This window comes from Orycteropus afer, unplaced genomic scaffold (assembly GCF_000298275.1).
Source record: "Orycteropus afer afer isolate SDZICR_OR568_19922 unplaced genomic scaffold, OryAfe1.0 scaffold00047, whole genome shotgun sequence".
NCBI classification, from domain to species: domain Eukaryota; kingdom Metazoa; phylum Chordata; class Mammalia; order Tubulidentata; family Orycteropodidae; genus Orycteropus; species Orycteropus afer.
Window position 1 is genome coordinate 14,352,681 of NW_006921634.1, and position 22,081 is coordinate 14,374,761.

The 22,081-nt window shown below is 37.0% G+C and overlaps 1 protein-coding gene across 1 annotated transcript in view; it reads left to right on the forward strand.

The window, feature by feature from the left end:
• The window catches only part of CNTN5 (contactin 5), a 799,637-nt gene that overhangs the window by 659,085 nt on the left and 118,471 nt on the right, over positions 1-22,081 (forward strand). The window contains exon 14 of the mRNA XM_007938106.1: positions 13,899-14,019. Within this exon, the coding sequence (XP_007936297.1) occupies positions 13,899-14,019 (121 nt within the window). The remainder of the gene's footprint in view (positions 1-13,898; positions 14,020-22,081) is intronic.

Below are 22,081 nucleotides of genomic sequence, written 5' to 3' on the forward strand. Positions count from 1 at the left end.
CTGTTTTTCCAGCCTCCGTTACTAATTTCTTAGTGTCCTTCCCTATGTTGGACTGAGGTTCAGAATCCTGTTGGAAAATGCCTAAAGATTCTGCAATGTGACCAAAGGGACTTAGAGCCCCACACTTTAGATCTTGAAAATATCCTTTATTTGGCACACTGGATTTGATGTTTGCTGAGGCCATTTCTTAGAGAAGCCTTGGTGGTACATTGGTTAAGTGCCTAGCAGCTAAATAACAGGTGGACAGTTTGAATCCATCAGCCCCTCCATGGGAGAAAGACATCAGCATTCTGCTTCCATAAAGATTACAGCCTTGGGAATACTATGGAGCACTTCTACTTTGTCCTATAGAGCTGCCATCAGTTGGAATTGATGCCATGGCAATGGGTTTTTTAAGAAGGTTTGGTTTTTTAAGAAGACCATTTCTTTCTTTGACGGTTCTGTGCTATTTGGAGAGAATGAAGATGAGAAGCAGTTTTGTTTTTAAATCTTACAAGTCCTGGCTGTTTTATGTCCTTTACATCCTGTCTTAGAAATACAGTTCTTTCTTTTTAGGTCATCTCTCACTATCCATAATTTACCATGCCTAGAAAAGGAGCTCTGGTGTCACAGTACCTAAGGCATTTGACTGCTAACTAGAAGGATGACAGTTCAAACCCACCAGCTCCCATGGAAGGAAGAGTCAAAATGACTCTATAAGTCACTATGAGTCATAATCAACTTCATAGCAGTGAGGTTTTTTGCTGTCGTTGTTGTTTGGTTTTTGGTTTTTGGTTTTAGTTAGAAGAAATGAGTTGACACTTTCTATCTTCTTCCTAGAAATCTTCTTAGCCAAATCCACAGTGTGCTCTGTGTGGATAATGTGTGGTCCACAGTATCTCAGGTGACAGTGTTGCCAAACATTGTGACACCACATATTTTTCACTGCTTCCAGCAACTTTTTTCTCAGTGTCCTTCAAATCCTTTTCAGTAGCCTTTCAGCAGGGGACCTTTCAGCTTTCACTAACAATGTCCTCATTGAGCTTCCAGCTTCTGAGCCCCTAACCCTAAAGCAAATGGCACATGTACAAGCTTAAGTTTTGGTGGCATCCCTTCAGTTACTAAATTATTTTATGATTATTCACTGCTGTATAACAAACCATCCAAAAAAATTAGTAACGTAAAACCCAGCTACTTTCCTCTGTCCACAATCTTGTGGGTCAAGAAATTAAGACAGAGAAGACAGATCAAAAACTCAAGAACAACTTGAATCTGTTCCACGATGATTAAAACTTTAGATGAAACAGCCAAATATCTGGATGCTATATGCCTCAAGCTTCAGTTCTGGGTTTTGGATGGATTCCTTGATCTACTCTATGTTACTTCTGTTGGAGCTAGAATGCCCAAAGTGATTCTTTTAATGAGATATCTGAATCTGGACATCTTGTTACTATTATCAGATACTATTGAGAGATTTCCAACTCCTACTGATCCTGTATACAATAGAATGAAATACTGCCCAGTCCTGTGCCATTCTCACAAACCTTGTTGTGCTTAAACCCATTACAGCAACCACTGTGTAAATCCATCTCATTTGAGGTCTTTCTCTTTTTCCCTGACTCTCTTCTTCACTAAGTGTTTTAGTTACCTAGTGCCACTCTAACAGAAATACCACAAGTAGGATGGCTTTAACAAACAAGAGTTTATTCTCTTATAATTTTAGAGGTTAGAAGTCTGAGTTCCAGGTGCCAGGGTCTAGGGGCTGGGTGAGAGCCCTTCGACCTAGGGCTTCAGCTCTGCCTTTTGCTCCCAGCCCACTGAAGCTAGAAACATCTCTTCACCCAGGTAGCTGCTAGCTGCTGAGGCTCACAAACCCAAGGTCAACAAGTGAAAAAGCACAGTCCCAATATTTCCAAACCACACAGCAAGCCATTAATTCAAGTCCATTAAAACTCCCAAGATTGACAGGGCATGGCAGGCTGCTGAAAAATGACTTGGCTACATGCAGTGTTCAAGCATGCCAAAAACCTAGAAACCTTCCTCATAGTTGCGTCTTATATACTGGTAGCAGCGCACATTCCTAAAGCAGCTACTCAGCGGCTTACAGCAGATCCCACCATGGAGTTGATGGCCAGTCTCATCACAGGGGGTAACTACCACCAGTGCCCAGCCACTCAACCTGACCCAGCCAAGTTGGCATACAACCTTAACTACCACACTAAGCATAATATCCTTCTCCAGGGACTGGTCCTACCGGATAACATATTCAAAGTAGGTGATGCAAAGCCTCACCACCCTTGCTTCTACAGAACATTCTGACTCTACTTCTCTCCAAACCAATTTGTTTGCTCTTCTGGAAGCCCATACTATATTCAATATTTTTTGCCAACACCATAATGCAAAGACAGCAATTCTTCTTCAGTCTTCTTTATTCATTGTCCAAATTGTGCTTGCATATGAGGTGATTGAAAATACCATGGCTTGGATCAGAAACTCCCTAATCTTCAAAGTGACATCTTGAATCTGGGCTAGAAGAGTTAAAATAACTGAGGATGCCAAGCCTTTTCTGTTTCTTCATATATTCTCACCACGTTGCTACCTTGGCCTTTTTCAGATCACGGCAGCCTCAGGATTGTCAAATTTTTTGTATGACAAATGCCTTCCTAAAGAACAAATGTTACAAGGGGTCTAGGAAGAGGTTGCAAGTCTTCTTAAAACCTAGCTACAGAATCTCTATGAATCGGCTCTGACTAGATGACAGTGAGGTTTTTTTTTATTATTATTATATGTCAAAAAAGTCACCAAAGTCAGTTCAGATTCATGAGGTAGAAAAATTAAACTCCACTTCTCAGCTGAACAATTAATAAAAATATGTGTGAACATCTTTAATCTACCATAGTGAACAAAGGGTTAAATCCTAGACCTAATTGATGCTTTGAGCAGAAGTACATACAAATAATATTACTTTAAAGCAAAGTGGTTCAAACCCACCAGCCACTCCTCGGAAGGAAGATGGGGCAATCTTCTTCTGTAGTGATACTGCCTCGGAAACCTAAGAAGGAGTTGCTATAAGTCGGGGCCGACTCCACGGCACATAACAGCAACAACAACAAAGCATAGCAACCAATATAGTGTAAAGCAGACAGAGAAATATTTGTTATAGTACAATGTCATGTTTAGCCTTGAAAAATAAGAGTATATCTCAGCATTGTTTATTGGCATAAGTTTTAATACAACCCCCCTCCCCCGCCAGAAGGAAGATTGGACAATCTACTTCTGTAGACATACCATCTGGGAAACCCAAGGGAGGGGTCGCTATGAGTCGGAAATGATTCCGACAGCAGTGAGTTTGGTTTTAGTTAGCGCAATGATTAATATCCTTGCTGGAAAGAGTAGAGAATAGCTAAAAGAAGGCAGAATAAATACCATCAGGGTGGAAATGAAAAGAAGCTGAAGATATATTGAAGTAATATGAAGGATTGAAGGTTCATTTCAGTTGCTGGCTGGTGTCTAGAGAGAGGTTGGAGCTCACAAAGCAGGGTCAGAATCAATGCCCCAGAAGGAATAATAGGCAATATCATATGCAAATTGAGTCATTTATCAATGACAGGGGAAGGAGAAAATGGATGCAGGCAATTCCAGCAGGTGGGTCTCTTCTAGTTCTCAAGAACTCAGCACTAGCTTCCCTCTCAGATGATGCCAGAGACCCAGGGTGACAGAGAAATTGCTTGGATCCATGAGACTTAAGAATAAAGGAGCCACAGAAACAAACTGCTTAATTCCAGATTTATCCTTAGGGTTCCATGCAAAAATCAATGAAACACAGAATGGTCTACTATATTCCCAAGACTTTGGATTTACTGCAATACCAGTTCAATACTGGTTCTAACTGATCAATTGGATGAGAGCTGCAATATTCTGCCTGGCTGGGCTCCATTGATTGCAGCAAAAGATTTAGAAATCTTACAGGCAGTTGCCTAAGTGCTATTCCATGCAACCAAGATGGGACTGTATTTGGGTGCACATACTGACTATCCTGGAATATAAAAATAGTACCATAATAAAACTCATTTTGTCCTAGAAGCCTCTCATATTGTATTGTGAATTTTTCAAAGGCATGGATTATATTTTAACTATAGCATGTGTAGGTCAAGTAGGACAGACAAATTTTATCTTTTGTACTAATTCTAGTCAATTGAACCACAAGGTTGAAAAGAATTCATAAGTTGGATCATCACTCAGCCAGGTTTGCTAGGAGTAAAGGAGAAGGTCATAGCTTCAGGGATACCAAGTGTTTGCCGTCTCATATCTACACAAATAGACAACATACTAAATTCTTGGTAGATAGATGAATGAACAATTCTGTACAACAATTCTGTAACTGTTTGTGCATGTATAGCTACTATAAACTGTTATTAGTTCAGAGCTTTCCTGGTAGTAACATAATTACTAGTTGTTTACAAAGCATAAACTAATGCATGAATGACCAAAATTTTTGTGATGAGTTCTATCATTTTTATGCATCTTCAGTGAAAGGTAATTGAAGAAGCATAGGCTTAACTGAAAAAATAGTAAGGTTATTCCGTTACTAGACATCTTTACTCTGAAGAAAAATGCTTATTGTCTGCCACTATTGTTAATATCTTCTTACCTGTCAGTGTTGGCTCATTGAGCCAACCTATGGACCTGTGTTACTCAGATTATAAAATATTATTACTGAAGAGATTCTATGAAAAAGTTGATACAAACGCTAGAGAGTATTTTCTCAAAACATTGAAGATGTGATTTTAAATGCTGTTTTTGTCTAGAATTTTGTTAACAAAAACCTTACAATCAGACTTAAAAAATGATAACTTCTAAATGAGATGAGGCTCTCTCTATGGTCCCTTTCAGCTCTAGGACTGTAATTAATGTTTAGAGCAAGACCCCACCCCCATTCTTTAAAATGTAAGAAGTTGCCCCCCTTCAGTTTTCATGCACACACACAGACACACACACACAAAGAAAAACAAGTATAAAATGAACAGGGTTAAGCTGACAAGAGGAATTCAGTGAGCTTTCTTTTTGTATTGGAGATGTGTGAATAAAGCAGAAAGACCATTTGAAGACAATAACACATAAATATGCTAATATCTAGATAGACCTACACCAAGCATTCAGTATAAAACAGTTTTTTAACACAAGTCTTAAGAAGACTTAATCTATACTATTTCTATTTTTCCATGCCAACATCCATTGTTACAAAGATTGCAAGTCAACAAAGCATGAAAGAGAAGGTGTAGATATTAAGGTAGGGTAGGACAAGTGGTTTACAATTTACAAAAAGATGCATGCCAGCTTCTCATTGTCTATTTCAAAGGACATCATTATCTTGTATGGGCAATAAATGTTACAAGCACAAGTATGTTATCACTGTGAATTGAAGGGGTCTGCAAGATTTACTTCCAGGGTGTGGGACTTGTGCAGTTAAAAACGTCCCTGCACGGAAAAGGATCTCATGCTTGGTATAATGCTCTCTCCTATCACCATTTTTAAATTCTTCACAATTTTTGGACAAGAGGCTGTGTATTTTCTTTTTGCACTCAGGCCCACAAATTAGGGAACCTGTCATAGTTGACAGTGAAGTCTTTCTGAAATAAATAAAGCTTGAACAAAATCTTAACATATAACATAGGATTTGGAGACCCACAAGGTCATTCCAAACTGAGAAACTGCTTTATGATTGGTTGTTGCCGTGTGCCGTAGTCAATTCCAATTCATAGTAACTCTATGTAAAAGAGTAGAATTGCTCCCCAGGATTTCCTAGATTGCAGTTTTTGTAGGAGCAGATGGCCAGAACTTTTCTTCCACAGAGTGGCTGGTGCGTCCAAACTGCCAGCCTTTGGTTAGCAGTTTAACCATTGTACCCTCAGGGCTCCTTAGAGAGTATATTTCTACTATTGCAAGACCCAAGTTAGGTTGATTTTAGCCTTGAATGGAAGATTAAGAAGTTGAACTTTCCTGTAAGCAATGGAAGTCAGTGAAGACTTTGTAAATGCAAATAAAATCATTTTTAAAGGGAGACTAATCTAGCACTGACATGTCAGATGTGTTAGAGTGTGAAACAAAGGAGAGATCACAAAGAGGATATAAAGAGCTGGTTCGAAAGCCATATTAAAAATATAAATTTAGGAAACATCTTGTGGAATCATTGCTAAAATTATATGCACATAGAAATAGAAAGTTGTTTTTCATGTGACCCAGTCTCAGTATTGTGCTATGAGATAATAAGTGCTTTTCTCCATTTCTTATCCAGCCCAGCCCAGATACAGATATAAGGAAAGCTACTCCATACTCCCTTGCCATGTTTCCTCCATTGAAGCTGCATTAGACTGACCACTTGGGTGCAGGGTCTATAACTGTGTATACAGAGCTTGACACAGCTGAGTAGATAAACATCATCAAATAGCCACTTTTTCTGAAACCAATTATGAGGATATAACAAATCCCCATAAATTAAAATGCTGACTTTTTCGTGTCTCTGTTCAGTTCTGACACCATCTGCCCATGGAGCAGTGCCATCTTCAAGCTTAGGAGTCCTTGGGGCTTCCCTCACTTCTGACTTCCTGGCTACAAATTTGAGATTTTTCCACTACCCCTTCAGAAGGCTACCTGGAAGCTCAGAGGTTTGCAGCCCTGCCCACTTCTGATCTGTTGGCTCCCAATACTCCATCGGAATAATTGGCTGGAACAACATAGAATTCACAGAATGTGCTACACTTAAGATTACAGCTTTATTATAGCAAAAAGGGAAACAAACAAAGAGATGCACAATGTGAGGTCCAGGAGTGTTCCCAACACAAAGCTTCCATATCCCAAAGGGCCCAAAGGGCATGGTATCCTCCCACATGCATAGATGTCTTTCACCAACCAGGAAATCCATGGAGCCTCCCTGTCTAGCGCCTTGATTGAGGTCTATTTACATAGGCATGATGGAGTGAATCAAGACTCCCTATATCCCTACCTCCTACCTCTGTCAGGTTGGCTGATATCAGGCCACACACTGGTCTTTCTGGCAGGCCAGCAACCACTCAATGGCACAAACCCTAGGTAAAGTCTTAAGGTCTGGATAACAAAGCCACCTCAATTAGGAAATTCCAAGGATTTATAGGTAGTTACCTCTCAGGAAAAAAGGAAAAGTTCAAATTAAATTATTTTGGGTAAAGTTAGGTTTTTACGCCACAAAGTCCCATGGAAGTAAGTAGTTCTTGAACTAATCATACTTAATAAACAGTAACAGGAGGATAAATCAAATATTTTCAATTGTCATGTGAAATAAACTTCTACCAACAAGCAGAAGGAGCTAAGAGTAAGTCCAAGAAAGCTTGAAGCTGATGTAATTGCATGACCTCAGTATATTAGGCTTTTTTTTTTAACTTAGAAGCACTTGATTGATATAGAAGTGACACTATCTCCACACGGATTCTCTTTGCCTTGGTAACTTATATTAACCTTAGGGAAAAGAAACCCCATTTAGCTTGTTCCTAGCAAAGAAGAGGCTCAGCATCCATATGATTAGATGAGAGATAGCTTTTGAGAATCAGGACACGTACATGTCCCCTAAGCCTGGCATCCGTTGCTTCCCCTAGTCCTATATGTCTAATTAGGAAAAAAAAAAAAAAAAGCACTAGTGTGATGTCATTTTTCATTAATTCTGTGTTCATACATTCCATTTTGCAATACTTTTTTAAATTTTTAAATTCATTATACTAAAATTTAATTATAATTGTCACTATATATATTAACTTTGAACTTCTTTATAATGCCTAATCTTCATAATTACCAAGCTAGTGTATTGAATGCATTAATTCATTACTTTGTGCCTATAATACTAAATGATCCACTTTGCAGATCTACTCACTTTGAGATCATCAAGGAGTCATCAACTGGTTTTTCCTCTTTAATCTGTAACACTAAGTAAAACATTTCTTGGATTTTTCTTAGTACTTAAAAGCACATTATTAGAATCTGTGATAGAAAATAACTACCAAGATCTGATTAATAAGATGTTAGAACAATTTTCACCCATTTTGAGTCCCCAACACATTGTTGAATGCATTTAATATTTCACCATAATACACATAAATGATTGTCAAATAGTACTTTGACTATTTTCTTCACTGGTAGCAATTATTGCTATTCTTAAGCATATGTCCAATTATTTAAGCATACAAGTTAAGTATCAGCCATTTCTTTGAAAATGTTAAAACTTATATTGTCATGAACCTCAATCTTATGGCATGAAGGTTAAGAAAAAAAAGCTGTACAAAGAACAGTAATGTATATTATTTCTTTATCATGGCCAGACATATTAAACAAATTATCCTCTAAAATTAAAAAAAAAAAAAAAAAAACTACTGCTACCAGGAAAATTTTCTAACTAGCCAATGTTGTATGTCAATAAGATTAGCCATATCTAATAATTTCATGTCTCATAGCTGGTACCCAGTTTTGTTTAGATATGGAAGGAAGGCTGGGCAATCTACTTCTGTAGTGATATTGCCTCGGAAACCCAAGGAGGGTTTGCTATGAGTCAAAACTGACTTGACAGCAGTGAGTTTGGTTTTTTTGGTTTGGTATGATTTAAAATATCATGTCATAGAATCATATGCCAGGTGACTTTGCTTTATAGAGAACATAAATACTTGTCAGGCCTGGGGATACTTTAGATGTCTTATGTGAGCCTCTTGAGAAAGCTAAATAGACCCTGAATAAAGGTACAGAAACTTCCATACCAGGCAGATTTCTGACTGGCTCACTCAGCATGAGGCCATTGTTCACAAGAACAGCCAACTTTAGTAATCATGTTGTTTAAATAAGTCACTCCCCATACATTCCCAGAGTGCTACTATGTGCACAGCATTGTGCTAACTCCTGCTGGAAAATGCCTTAGGAGTACTTTATACTTTTGAAACATTTCCCAATAGTTTGTGTGTGTACATTGTTTTTTCATTTGATTTTCTGTAATATACCATGAAAGAGACAGTACAGGTGTTATCATCCCAATAAAGTGACTTTCTCAGAGTCCCAGGGTTGAGAAGTTACTGAACCAAGGCTATAACTCAGGTCTTCTTATTGCTAGTCCAACGGCTTTCTACTAAACCATAATGCCATAAAGAGAAAAAGAGGGAGGAGGGAGAGAACGAATGAGACATACATTTTAAAAGAAAAAGCTAGGTACTTATCCAAAAACTTACAATAGCTATAGAAAACTTTGATATCTAGTTTGTTGAGGAAATGAATACCAATTAAAGAAAAATTCCTCTTGGCTAAGAGTGAAATTATAGCACCCTTTAACAGATAATATTTATCAAATGCTTAGTAAGTACCAGACATATTGCTGTAGGCTTTACTCACATTATCACATTAAAGCTCTGAAAAAAACTGAGAGATTGATTAATTTTCCCAAGTTTAAGATCTAAGAAGTGGGAAAGCAGTGATTCACACAATACTTTGCCATTCCAAAGCCTGTACATTCTCTTTAAGTACTCTTTTCCAATGTCTTCCTCTTTTCCTGTGTCCCTTCCTAATTTCTTTGAGAGAGAAATAAAGGGACACCATTAGCCACAAAGGAAAAAGTAAGCCATTCATTCACTTGTTAACTCATAGTGCCAGTGAGCAGCTCAGTTCTGGGAAAGGCGACAGGGAACCTTGGAGCATAGACAGTGGCCAATTCAATGGAGCCTACGGAGATTCCAAAAAGCCTTCACCAGGGAGATGGCATCTGAGCTGTGACTAAAAGTAGCTTCCTAGGCAAAGAAAGGAGAAAGAGCAACCACAACAAAATAAAAGCAGAGTTAAAGGAAGCACTCTTACGTGTGGAAAAATCTAAGATGAGTGTTGTAGAAGCACAGAATTTGATCTCAATAGGTAGAACGATGCCCTAAAGAGCTTTCTACATTGAAATAAGGAGATTGAACTTCATCCTAAAGACACATAAGGAGCCAACAGCAAAGTTAAATAAGCTTCCATCTTAGGAATATAAAAGGTAGCCTTGTGAGCAGGGCACTTTATCAGAGCAAAAGCTAATAAGGACTTGACTGGAAAGATGATGTTTTCATGCTTTATTCCAAAGTCATAAATGAAAACCAAAAACCAAACCCAACTCACTACCATCAAGTCAATTCAACTTATAAAGACCCCCTTTGAGTTTCTGAGGCAGTAGATCTTTACGGAAGTATAGTGCCCAGTCTTCCTTCCATGGAGTGGCTGGTGGGTTTGAATCACCAACCTTCTGGTTAGCAGCCATATGCCTTAGGAAGTCACCATAATTTTGCAGTGGCTCTAAGGAAACTGTGTGACCAAGAAATGTAGGTGACATCACCATGTTGCTCTTCTACCAGCAGATGAACACACAGCCTCTTTCTTAAAGACTCTTCATTTATTCAACAAAGACTTAGGGAGTTCCTGCTGTGTGACATGCAGTGTTCTAGGTGTTGAGGCTTTCTGTTAAGCACTGGTTATGGGGAATCCTGTTTGAAGCACCAAGTAACATGATCTTCTTACAAAACCAAAGAAAACAGCAAAGAACAGGCAGAAAATAAAGCAAGTGTCAAGAAAAGAGAGAATAACTCCTAAGAGAGAAAGAGTGAAAATGAAATTTAAGAGTAAGAAAGCAAGTGTCTGCTATAAGTAACCATTTCATTAAAAGAGCACTAAATTGTGGAGGTTCACTCTCAGAAACTGTGTACTGTGAGCTGAGATTAAGTATAATGGGCTCCCACATGAATTCTTCTCATTACTTCTTTTGAAAGATCAGTAAATCTAGTGAAAGGATAATTTAAGTTTAGCGTTCATGTTCCAATCATTTTACTTTTAATCTTACCTGTTTAGAATTTTAAAAATATGATGCAGATATAATCCAAAAAATAAGAAATTGTCTCAAAATTAGATGATTTCAAGTTTTTTGGATATTCTTGGTTTTGATAGATATGCAATAGACTATAGTTTTTTGTCCTTGATAGATGATGGTGGAGCTCCAGCCAGTTTATAGGACATTGCATGGTATTAATTGCAAGAACTGAGTAAAAGACAGCATAGGAAAAATAATCTATACCTCACTCTCCTGAATTCCTTGGACCTTTATGTGACTTTAATGAAGTCACTTCTTCATCCTATTAAGCTTTTCTTTCACTATAATTCCACAAAAAGACAAAGGCTTCGGAATTTTTGTCCAGGGCAAAAAGAAAAAAAATTATTTGGGAGGAAAAACATCAGGGAAATTAAACAATCAGTAATTTAGTCACAGTAATGTTATTTCCTGAAATAGTTTTTCAGGAATGTGAGAGTTCAAAAATGACTTATAATAGGTACTTTTTCAGCTTTGAATTGTCACAGATACGGTTTGTGTTATTAAAAAGCATACAAGCAAATAAAAAACAAGGCAAACAAATAAAAAATGCCAAGCATAGATAGTCATTTGGGGGATATTGTTCTTGAAACATCAAAATTCTCCCTTGTTTTCTGGGGCCTGTCCTTGGCTTGTCTGTTTAACATAGACCTCATCCTGGGCACTTGAGTGCAGATAGATTCCCAATGAAATTACTTGAGGGAGATCTGGTAGCATAGTGCCTAAGGCAATATGACTGCTAACCAGAAGGCTACAGGTTCAAACCCAGCAGCCACTCCTTGGAATGAAGGTTGGGCAATCTACTTCCATAGTGATATTGCCTCAGAAACCAAAAGAGAGGTCACTATGAATCAGGCCTGACTTAATGGCAAATAACAACAACAACAATAACTCCACATTAAGAGAACTTCTAAGAAAGCCAGTGGGCAAAATGGTGTTTTACACTTGAGGTGGGCCCACATTAACTAAAATGGCAGATATGTTGAAGCTCATTCCTACAGCATTAAATTATGTTGATTTGAAACTGAATTATTACTTGTATTTATAGTTTTTACCCCCCTAATACATTCAAGGGTTTCTGTTTCCTTTTCAGACTTAAAAGATATGAGTCTGGTGGAAATGAGAAGATGAATTTTGTTAGAGTGTAATAATAACAATTTATCCTTAATAAATTAGCAGTGCAAGATATCCACTAGACAAATATCACATTCTTTGAAATAATTGTTACGGCACTTTAATGCATCATCACCAAGAAGCATTTCCTTGTAAGTGGCTAAACCAGACCATGTCTTAATCATTTCATGAAAGACAACTTCAAGATCATTAGAAGTTCCTATCATATGACTAACAGGAAAGAAAGGAAATGGAATTGGAATACCAGAATGAAATAGTCTAAAATATAGTACATAGTTAAGAAATTAATTGAGTGATTGAATAGAAGGACTGTGTATGCACAGGGAGACAGTTTGGGGGTGGGGCAAGAGTGCATAGGAGGAAAGGACACAGGGAAGAGTTAACTATGGGGAGGAACTGGGAAGAGAGTGGTTGCATTGTGGGAAATTGCAGCCAATGTCATGAGACAAAGTGTATGTGAACTGTTGTATGGAAAATGAATTTGCTCTGTAAACTTTCACCCAAATTACAATAAAAATTAAAAAAGAAAAAAAACTAATTGGAAAAAAAAAACACATTATTTGAGAGATAAAAAAGATCACAGTGACTTTCCTCCCACTCCAATGAAAAGGGAAAGAAATGAATTTGAAGTATTTCTATAAACTAGTCTTGCTTTCTTGATTTTCATATAACCCACTGGATTGCTTCCAAAATAAAGGCAAACAACTGAACTCTTCAATAATCATCAAAATACTGCCCTCTAAGGATAAATACATCATTTTCATGAAAAAACTAACTCACTTTCATTCCATCAAACAATAAAAACTCTCTAATCTGGGACACTTCTCTATGGTTTGCATTAAATATTTTTTTATGTGCTCAGCTATTGTTGGAGAGTTTTGAGTTCTTTGCATCTATCATTTCAAGCTGCATTCATCTGCGCTCATTCCAGTCAATTCTTTGATTGCAAGAAACTGAAAGCAGTATTGGAAGTTTGTTATATCATTACCTAAAAAAAAAAAAAAAAAATCTCATGAGTTGTAAACTGTAAACCCAGAAACTCACATATACAAAATGAAGGAAATCTATCTTTCCTGATAGAGTAAATGACAGATGAGATTAAATAATGAAAGGTTTGTATGTACCAGACATTCTAAAGTGTAGGACTATCACTGATCTCATGAATGACAAATCTGAAAGATATCTTCCCTGATACTTATTGATCTCCTTAACTACAGTTATTCTTCAACTATGTTCTACTCATCTTGCTCACAACAAGAATCAAGTTTTTAGGCCTCCTTTGTGTTTTGTAACTGCATTGATTTACAAAGATTCAGACTGACCCTGCTCCCTGATGATGGTGGTTATGGGAGGAATAAATCTTTGTTAAGTAAAGACATATGGCTGTGAGAGCAACAATCTTTCACCCGAACACTGTCATTCTGTTGTCCACAGTGCATTTACAAAAGGAGCCATTCAATAAAGCCACATGAGATAATCTTTTGATTACTATCTTCTCAGAATTAATTTCCCTCAAGTCTCAATTCCTTTCAACACTATTTTCTTGCCACAAAAGTAGGCCTGATGGAATAGCAAAGCAATAAATTGTTGCTTACTGAATATTTTTCTATATTTTTAAAGATCTGAGTTTGTGTTTGCATATTTAAATATTTCTTAAATATTTGAGTTGATAAGTCATTGTATGCAATATTAAATGTTCAAACCCTATTAGCAATTGTTGAAAACATAACTTTCATGTGTTCTTTTGAATAAGGCATGTTGATTGCTGAATTGTTGTCATATAAAATTGTAAGGCCAAAAATGGGCCCTTTTACTGAATATGCAAAGTCCCCCCTTAAACCACCTTGAACTAGGCAGATTTGCAACATTTTAAACTGGCACTTCATCCCTCTTTCAGCAAGCATCCTCTGCAGATTTAATGATCAGGAACATCCTTCTGATGCATGCTGGGAGATATGGCTGCAGGGTACAGACCACAGCAGACAGTGTGTCAGATGAGGCAGAACTTCTTGTTAGGGGTGAGTATGCTAATAGTGCAGTCTGAAAACATGATCACCATAAATTATCATACAAAGGAATTTAAATGAATGGACGTTGAGTATATCAGTACTGTGCATTTTACTTTCAATTTTACAATATATGTCATTTTTGCTTAACCTTTTGCTTTGAAAAGATTACATAGAAAACTGATCCTTAGGAAAGACAAAAACTACAGATCCAACTTCAGGGTCCAAAACACTTTTAGTAATAAGTGGTCATGCAATACTTAACCAACTTTATGCCAATAAGAAATTTTAAACAATTGACCCTCTAAGACACTTGAACTACAGAGATAAAATTTGCTTGTATATATATATGTGTCTGTGTGTGTGTGTATTTTTGAAAGCAAAGCTAGTGGAACCCCTAGACACATTTTTTCCTCCTCTAGCTTCTAAAGTCTGCATCCAAAAACAGAAAAACCACATGCCTAAGATGGTGACATTTATAACTGCTAAGTGACAAGAATTTTTCAAAAGTCTAAAAATGTCAACACAGCCTCTCCATGCTGAAACGAGTTAAGTGGTCTCCAACTATGAGCAGTACCACCAAATTCTGTGATTCTGTGAAACTACGTTTTACATGAATTAAGCAAATGATTAATTAATTCAGCACCCATTCCCTTAGTACAATATCCCCACTTATGGGAGATGCAGATCCTAGCATGTATTTTTGTTCTTTCTTTCCTTTGCCTTTTTACTAATGTACAATATACCTACAGAAAAATTCACATTGTAAGTGTACATGTGTACATCTCAATGAATAATCACAAAGCAAACACACCATGTAACTACCATTCAAGGTAACAAGAAGAACATTACCAGAATCCCACTTTGTGTCCTCTTCTTTTTTGATCTTAGACAATGCATTTTTACTGCTGTGATTATTGCATGAAGTCTCTGAAATTAAAATTTCACAACCCAACAAGAGGACTTTTATATTTTTGATTCACTGATCTTTTATGCATCTAGAGTGTTTTAATTTTTAAGACTTCATTAATGTTATAAAAACCTTATGAAGGGAACATGAGGCATCACTTCTTTGTTTCAGTAGTGTATGTCTCCAAAAGTTTATTGATTTTTGGTAGTGTATGAATTGTTGGTCCCAATAAAATGTCGTTTTTAAAAGAAGGAGTGTATCTGGAATGAGTGGCAGTTTGCTCATATTTTGTGTGTTTCTATTCAGGAGGCTATTTGAACGTTTCTCCAAATTTGTATAAAGAATGTGTATCTGTATTTCCCTAATTTCAAAAAATGCACTTCCTCTCATAATATTCCATTTAGCTAAAAAACGTCCTTTGTGCCTTCCGAAGTTACAAGGCTTATGGAACTGCAAACCCCACACTGCAGTCAAATTTATGGAAAATTACTTTCTTCTCCTGCTATGGTCTATTTTAGATTATGTGTGTTTATTGTGTAGCACTTGCCTAGTAATTTACAATGATGCTCCCAAAATTGGAGCTTTCCAAATGAATAACACAATTTAGAGGCTGATAACAAGAAACTAGGTATTTTTGCAGGGCTGTAGGGGCAAATTTAAGTGGCAAACCAACATTCTGCTTTGTAAGTAAAATTAAACTCAACAGGGTTTAGAACATAATTCAGGTTCAGCTTTTTCATGTTCTGCTCTTTCAGCCTTTGGCTTTATGCCTAGGAGATGATAGAATGCATAAATTTTGGAAATATACTCAATAGCAATTTCAAACAGGTTGCTATTGTTTGAATATTCATGTAACATTCAGCTCAGGCTTCGCCTGAAGTGAGTTTGATCAAGTCGCCAATTTTCTGTTATATATTTGCATTACTTTTCTAAAATTAGCAAAAATGGCTCTTCTGCCTGATCAGTCTTAGACAGATTCAAAAACTGAACGAAGGATTCTAGTACTTCTTCTTTATTATTTTTTAATATTTATTTATTTATTTTAAGTTAACAGCTTCTGGTGATTTAAGGAACTTGCATTCTAGAAGATTGGTGTTTTTAATGTTGGCTTCCAGAATAAAATTTAAGATAGTTGTTCTCTGCTAGTCTCCTTTCTCTCACTCCTCCATTTGTGACTTAGTAAACTCAGAGCATTCTATGATGGTCCAAATTACAGGACCAAAGCCAAGAATTCTAGACTGAACTTTTCTAATGATGGTCACAATTCTAGCAGTAGAATCTGTAAAGCACAGTATCCAAATGTGTGATGGGAATAACAAAGATGATTCCACCATCCATCTTCTTGTCGAATACCATCATTAAATTGTCTGAGCAATTCACTTTGCTCAGTGTTGAACATGAGGAATGTACTTGGGTGGGAAAAAAATATTTTCCTATGCCTACTCATTCTATTTCACTAGATATTTAAGGAAAAAAATCTGTTTTCTCCCAGATTAAAGGAAGCTGTGTTTTAATTGTCTGCTTTCCCATTAAAGATCATGTATGAAATTATTTTATGCATCTCATCAAATCCTGCAGCTCTTCAACTGGTCCCATAAGCACACTAAATTGGAGCTCGGGTCTTTGTCCCCATGATCTCATCATTACCTATTTTGAATCTGAGTGTCCCTGACTAATAATGCTCCCTAACACTCTCCTCACTCACTACTTTTAGACTTTACTTACACCAAAATACTTGGTTCCACCATTGTTTTATTTTGCCTGTGAACATCGTGCTATTATTCACCTCTATGCCACCGCTATCATCCTCTAAAAATTGAATTTTCCCATAAATCATTATCTGAAGCATAAAATCACTTGCTTTCACATATTTAATATTCAGTGAACCAGCATTATAACAGCACCATGCATAATTTGGAGAACCATAATAGAAGTAATGAATATGTTAGAAGAAATTATTTTGCTGGAATGAAAATGAAAATTAAAGCCACACCTGAGCATCTGTGCACAATTTTAGTCTCTTATGCAAGTGTGATACGGCAACCATAGAGAAACTAAGGCTACACAATGCTATAGGAAACATCTTTAAAGATCATGCTATCCCAGGAAACAGAGAGAGACCATTAAGAGGTAACCTCACAGTTTTAAAAGAACTGATACTCCAAAGAAGTATGGTGCTTTTAATGTTGGCTTTCAGAAAAAAAATTCAAGATAGTTATACTCTGCTGTTCTTCTTTCTCCCATTTCTCCATTTGTGGCTTTGTAAACTCAGAGCATTCTATGATGGCATTCTATGATGAGTGTGAGAAGCAAAACAATATAAAAAACTCCAGGGAAAGAAGCATTGTTTTTTTGTTATTTTATTTTATGGAAACTAATGTCAGAAATATATTTCTCAGAGCAATTTCATGGATAGGAAATTGTCATGATTTAAAGACCAAAACTGTGCTTAGCCAAGCAAGATTAACTAAGGGCCAAGACATCAGCTCCATCTATCTTGCAGAGACAGAAGAAGCAAATAAAAACTCACTTTTGAACACACCTTCTTTCTTCTTATTTCTCTGCTTCATGATACAAAACAATAAGTCAAGAAACTCTTGGGCTAGCCCAAGAAGAATCAATAATCTTTTGGATCCTCTGAATTCACAGCCCATATGCTCTACTTTCCCTAAACTTGAATAAGATTTTTCATTTCTTAAACTACAACTTGATGATTAATCTGATGTATATTAAACTGAATTTGAGAAAAATGAATTCACCTCAGGATATAACATATTGAAAGACATCTAATTGCTTTTAACCATCCACCCCCATCCTCACCCATCACTTGTATTTCTGGCGTGGAGTTCACCTGTCTTTCTGTCTTACTTGCTTGAACCTTTCCAATCAATTCAGTTCATTTATTCTTTCCAAGAAACATTCTTTTTCTTTAATTGTTTGTCTTTCTTTCAATCCATTTAGTTACTTTTCGTTGCAAAGCTAAAATCATTAAAAATTAAATGATTTTATCAATGAAATAAGTCAACAAGAATTTGTTGATAATTTAGTATTCATTTATTCACTCACCCATTAATTGAGCACCTACTTTGTATGAAGTACTGTGCTTTGCACTTAGAATGGAAAGATGAAGAAGCCAAAGTCTTAGGCCTACGTGGAGCTCTATGGCCACTAATTTGACAGTGACCATTAAAAGCATAATGAGTAACACCAAACAAATTCCTCTGGGTATCTATCTTTCGGTCGTATAGGGGAGTGAGAAGTTAGGAGAAAACTTAAACAAAGCTACAGGATTTGGTACATGATCTGTGGGGCCCATTGTAAAATGAAAATATAAAGCCCTTGTACTAATACTATTAAAGTTTTCAAGATAATAAACTCTCTAACAATGACTGAAAAGTCACAGTTTTAACAATCATATATTTTGGATTTCCTGCAGTACACCTAGTTTAGCTACTTGAAGTGATATTTGAATGAAATGATCTGACTGGCAAAAATAATAGAAGTAGTTTACATGCATGTATAGCTGCTGGGGAGCTCTGGTGGCATAGTGCCTAAGGCATTTGACTGCTAACCAGAAGGCTGGTGATTCAAACCCACCAGCCACGCCTTGGAAGGAAGATTGGACAATCTACTTCAGTAGAGATACCACCTTGGAAACCCAAGGAGGGGTCGTTGTGAGTCTAATCAAGTCGATGGAAGTCAGTTTGGTTTCCTACAGCTGCTAATAAAATACAAACAAATCAATTGTCATTTCCTATAGATAGCCAGTTGATGGAGACTTAACTTGTTATATTTCAGTCATTTAAGAAATATTGAGTAGCTGCTAGAAGCATGTTTGTGTAAACTTGTTGAAATAATTTTATGGCTTTTGAGGTTATTTCATCCAATATTTAGTTATTGCTGACTACACACACAGGACAGTGCTACAGTATGAGAGTGAGGAAAGGTGAGAGATGAAATCTAGGATAAGTGTCTTCTAAAGCCATGGGAAGGAATTTGTCTTTTATCCCAAGAGTGATAGAGATCATCAAAGTATCACAACATGAAAGTGACATAATCAGATACCCACTTTACAAAGATCATTCTGGAAGCTACAGACAGTGTTTGGAGTTAAGTGAGACAAGAAGTTTGCTAATAAAGCAAATGGGATGCCATGGCAGCAATCCTGATTTAAAAAAAGCAAAAACAAAAAAACAACTCTTTGCTGTTGAGTCAGATTCTACTCATAGCAACTCCTCCCTGGGTTTCCAAGGCAGTATCACTATGGAAGTAGATAGCCCAACCTTCTTTCCAAGGAGTGGCTGGTGGGTTTGAACCGTCAGCCTTCTGGTTAGCAGTCAAATTTGCCTTAGGCACTCACCACAGGGTCTAAAATAAGGAAGTGATAATGGAAATAGAAAGAAGTGTGAATATTCAAGAGTTGGAAGGAAAAAATATAATCTGCAGGAGTTGGTGGTCCACTGGACATGGAAAGTGAGAAGAGAATTGCCAGTTCTAATGCTTTCTTGAATGGTCAATAGGAGGGAGACCATACATTCTGGGTAAAACAATACAGTTTTAATTTATATTTGGTGTGCTAAAACATTATTAGCCAGACCGCTTTCACTCTCAGAATTGCCTTTGTTTAGATGATAAATCATATGAGTATTCTATTAATAAATGATTATGGGAGCTCTGGTGGCATAGTGCCTAAGGCTTTTGACTGCTAATCAGAAGGCTGGCGGTTCAAACCCACCAGCCACTCCTCGGAAGGAAGATGGGGCAATCTACTTCCGTAGTGATACTGCCTCGGAAACCCAAGGAGGGGTCACTATGAGTCGGGTCCAACTCCACGGCACATAACAACAACATGCTTTACATGTACAGGAAGTCCCCCAGCTACAAACAAGATTTGTTCCTAAGTCAAATTTATCCATAAATTGGAACAGGTGCATTTGGTTCTTTTTTAGCCTTACTTTAGTGTAAGACGGAGCTCTGGTGGTATAGTGTCACCAGAGATTTTCTGGTTTTGGTTTTGATTTTAGTGCAAGAAATTACCTCTGTGGCATAGTGATTAAGGCATTGAGCTGCTAACGAAAAGGTCAGCAGTCCAAACCCACCAGTTTCTCTGTGAGAAAAAGGTGAGGCAATGTGTTTCTGTAAAGATATACAGCATTGCAAACCCTATGGAGCAGTTCTACTCTGTCCTCCAGTGTCACTGTGAGTCAGAATTGACTCTATGGCAGCGAGGTTTTAATGCAAGAAAAGGCAAAACCTTTTTAATGATTTAAAAGCTGCATGTGCAGCAAGTGGAAGTGAATGTGGTGAAAAATGTGTTGCAAGTAGAGTTGGTTCAATTATTCAAAGGAGGGAAAATTCACAAAACATTAACAGGCAAATACACATTGTCCATAAGTTGAATGTTTGTATCCCAGGGATTTACTGTCATCAGAACATAGGGAGAGAAGTGGATTCAAGATGAACAAGTAACACTTAAGAGCTCAGGAGAGAAATACAGGCATTGAGAAGTATGTTTGAGTACCATCAGCGTATAAGGTCAGGTGAGAATGAGAATACAGGGAGAGTATATGTACTAAGGACACTTGGTAGCTCAATAGTTAAGCATTTGGTGGCTAACCAAAAGGTTGGTGGTTCAAATGCATGGAAAAAAGATGTGGCAGCCTGCTTCCATAAAGATTTCAGTGTTGGAAATGCTATGGGACAGTTCTACTTTATCTTATGGGGTTGCTATAAGTTGGAATCTACTCAAAGGCAATGAGTTTGGTTTTGGTGGGTATGTGAAAACTGAGAAGAGAAGAAGGTTCAAAATGGAAAACATCTGGGAAACACTAATGTTGAAGAGCAGGAGGAATCTGCAAAATATATTGGGAAGTATCTGCTAGAGAGATATTGCTGCTAGAAAGAAAGCCAAGTAAATCAAGTCATAGACACAAAGAAGAGAATTTTATGAAGGAAAAAGTGGGTTACAATGGCAAATGCAGGTAAAATAAGAGCCCATATGTACCAACATATATACGCCACAGGATTAAGCAACTTGGAAGTAAATGATGACCTTGAAAGGGGCTAGTTCAGTGGAATGGTAGAGGTACTAACCAAATTAGAGTAGGTTCAGGAAATGCAAGTAATACCATTTACTTAAGACTGTGCAGTGTCTTAAGAAAATTATGCCCTTTAAAGTCAAGTAGATCTTTGTTCATCACAAGTTCTTACTAATTATGTAGCTTTGAGAAGATTACTTAATGTTAATTTATCTTGTCTTCCTTTCATTCATTTAACTCATCAGACATCCATGGAGCACATAATATGTGTCAGGTATTCTGTGAAGAATTAGCTAACTGTGAACAACCAATGTCCCCAATATGAAGGAATATTTCTTCTTATGATACGATACTAGAAGTGCTGTTACAGATGTATGAGTGGCACATTTTGCTTCCCTTCCCAACCACAAATTCCATTAATAATAATAAAAACAGCTAACATTTTTTAAAACCAACCAAACTCACTGCCATCAAGTGGATTCCAATTCATAGTGACACCCATAGAGTTTCCAAGGCTGTATACTTCATGGAAGCACACTGCCTCACCTTCCTCTGAAATGTTGAATTCAAACCATCAACATTTTATTTAGCAGCCAAATGCCTTAACCACTGCACCACCAGAGCTCCTTAAGATTTAATAAGTACTTTTTATATGCCAGGCACTGTGCTAAATGCTCTATATAAACTATTTCACTTTATCCATTTAGCATATGAACCACATGAGAAAAGTACTATGTTTAGTCAGAATTTTCAGATAAGGAAACTAAGCCCTGCTGAGAACGTATTGAATGTCACACTAATAAGTGGAATAATGGTGAAGAGAATTTAAGCAGACTGACCCCAAAGCCAGCAATTTTAACTGCTATACAGTGCTTCCAATACTCACTGTCAGATTTTTTTTTCCATGTATTTCATCATCATATCCCCTGAATACAACTTAGTTCCTGAAACATTAAAGTTCCTGACAAATATTAATAAGTATTTGTGGAAAGAAGGAAAAGAGGAAGGGAGTCAGGGAGGGTGGGAGTCAGACTATAGGAAACCGGGAAATGGGATAACAAGCTTTGCCTGGGAGAAGATAATCTTTATCAAGGAGATAAGGTACAGGCTAGATCTTAAAAAAAAG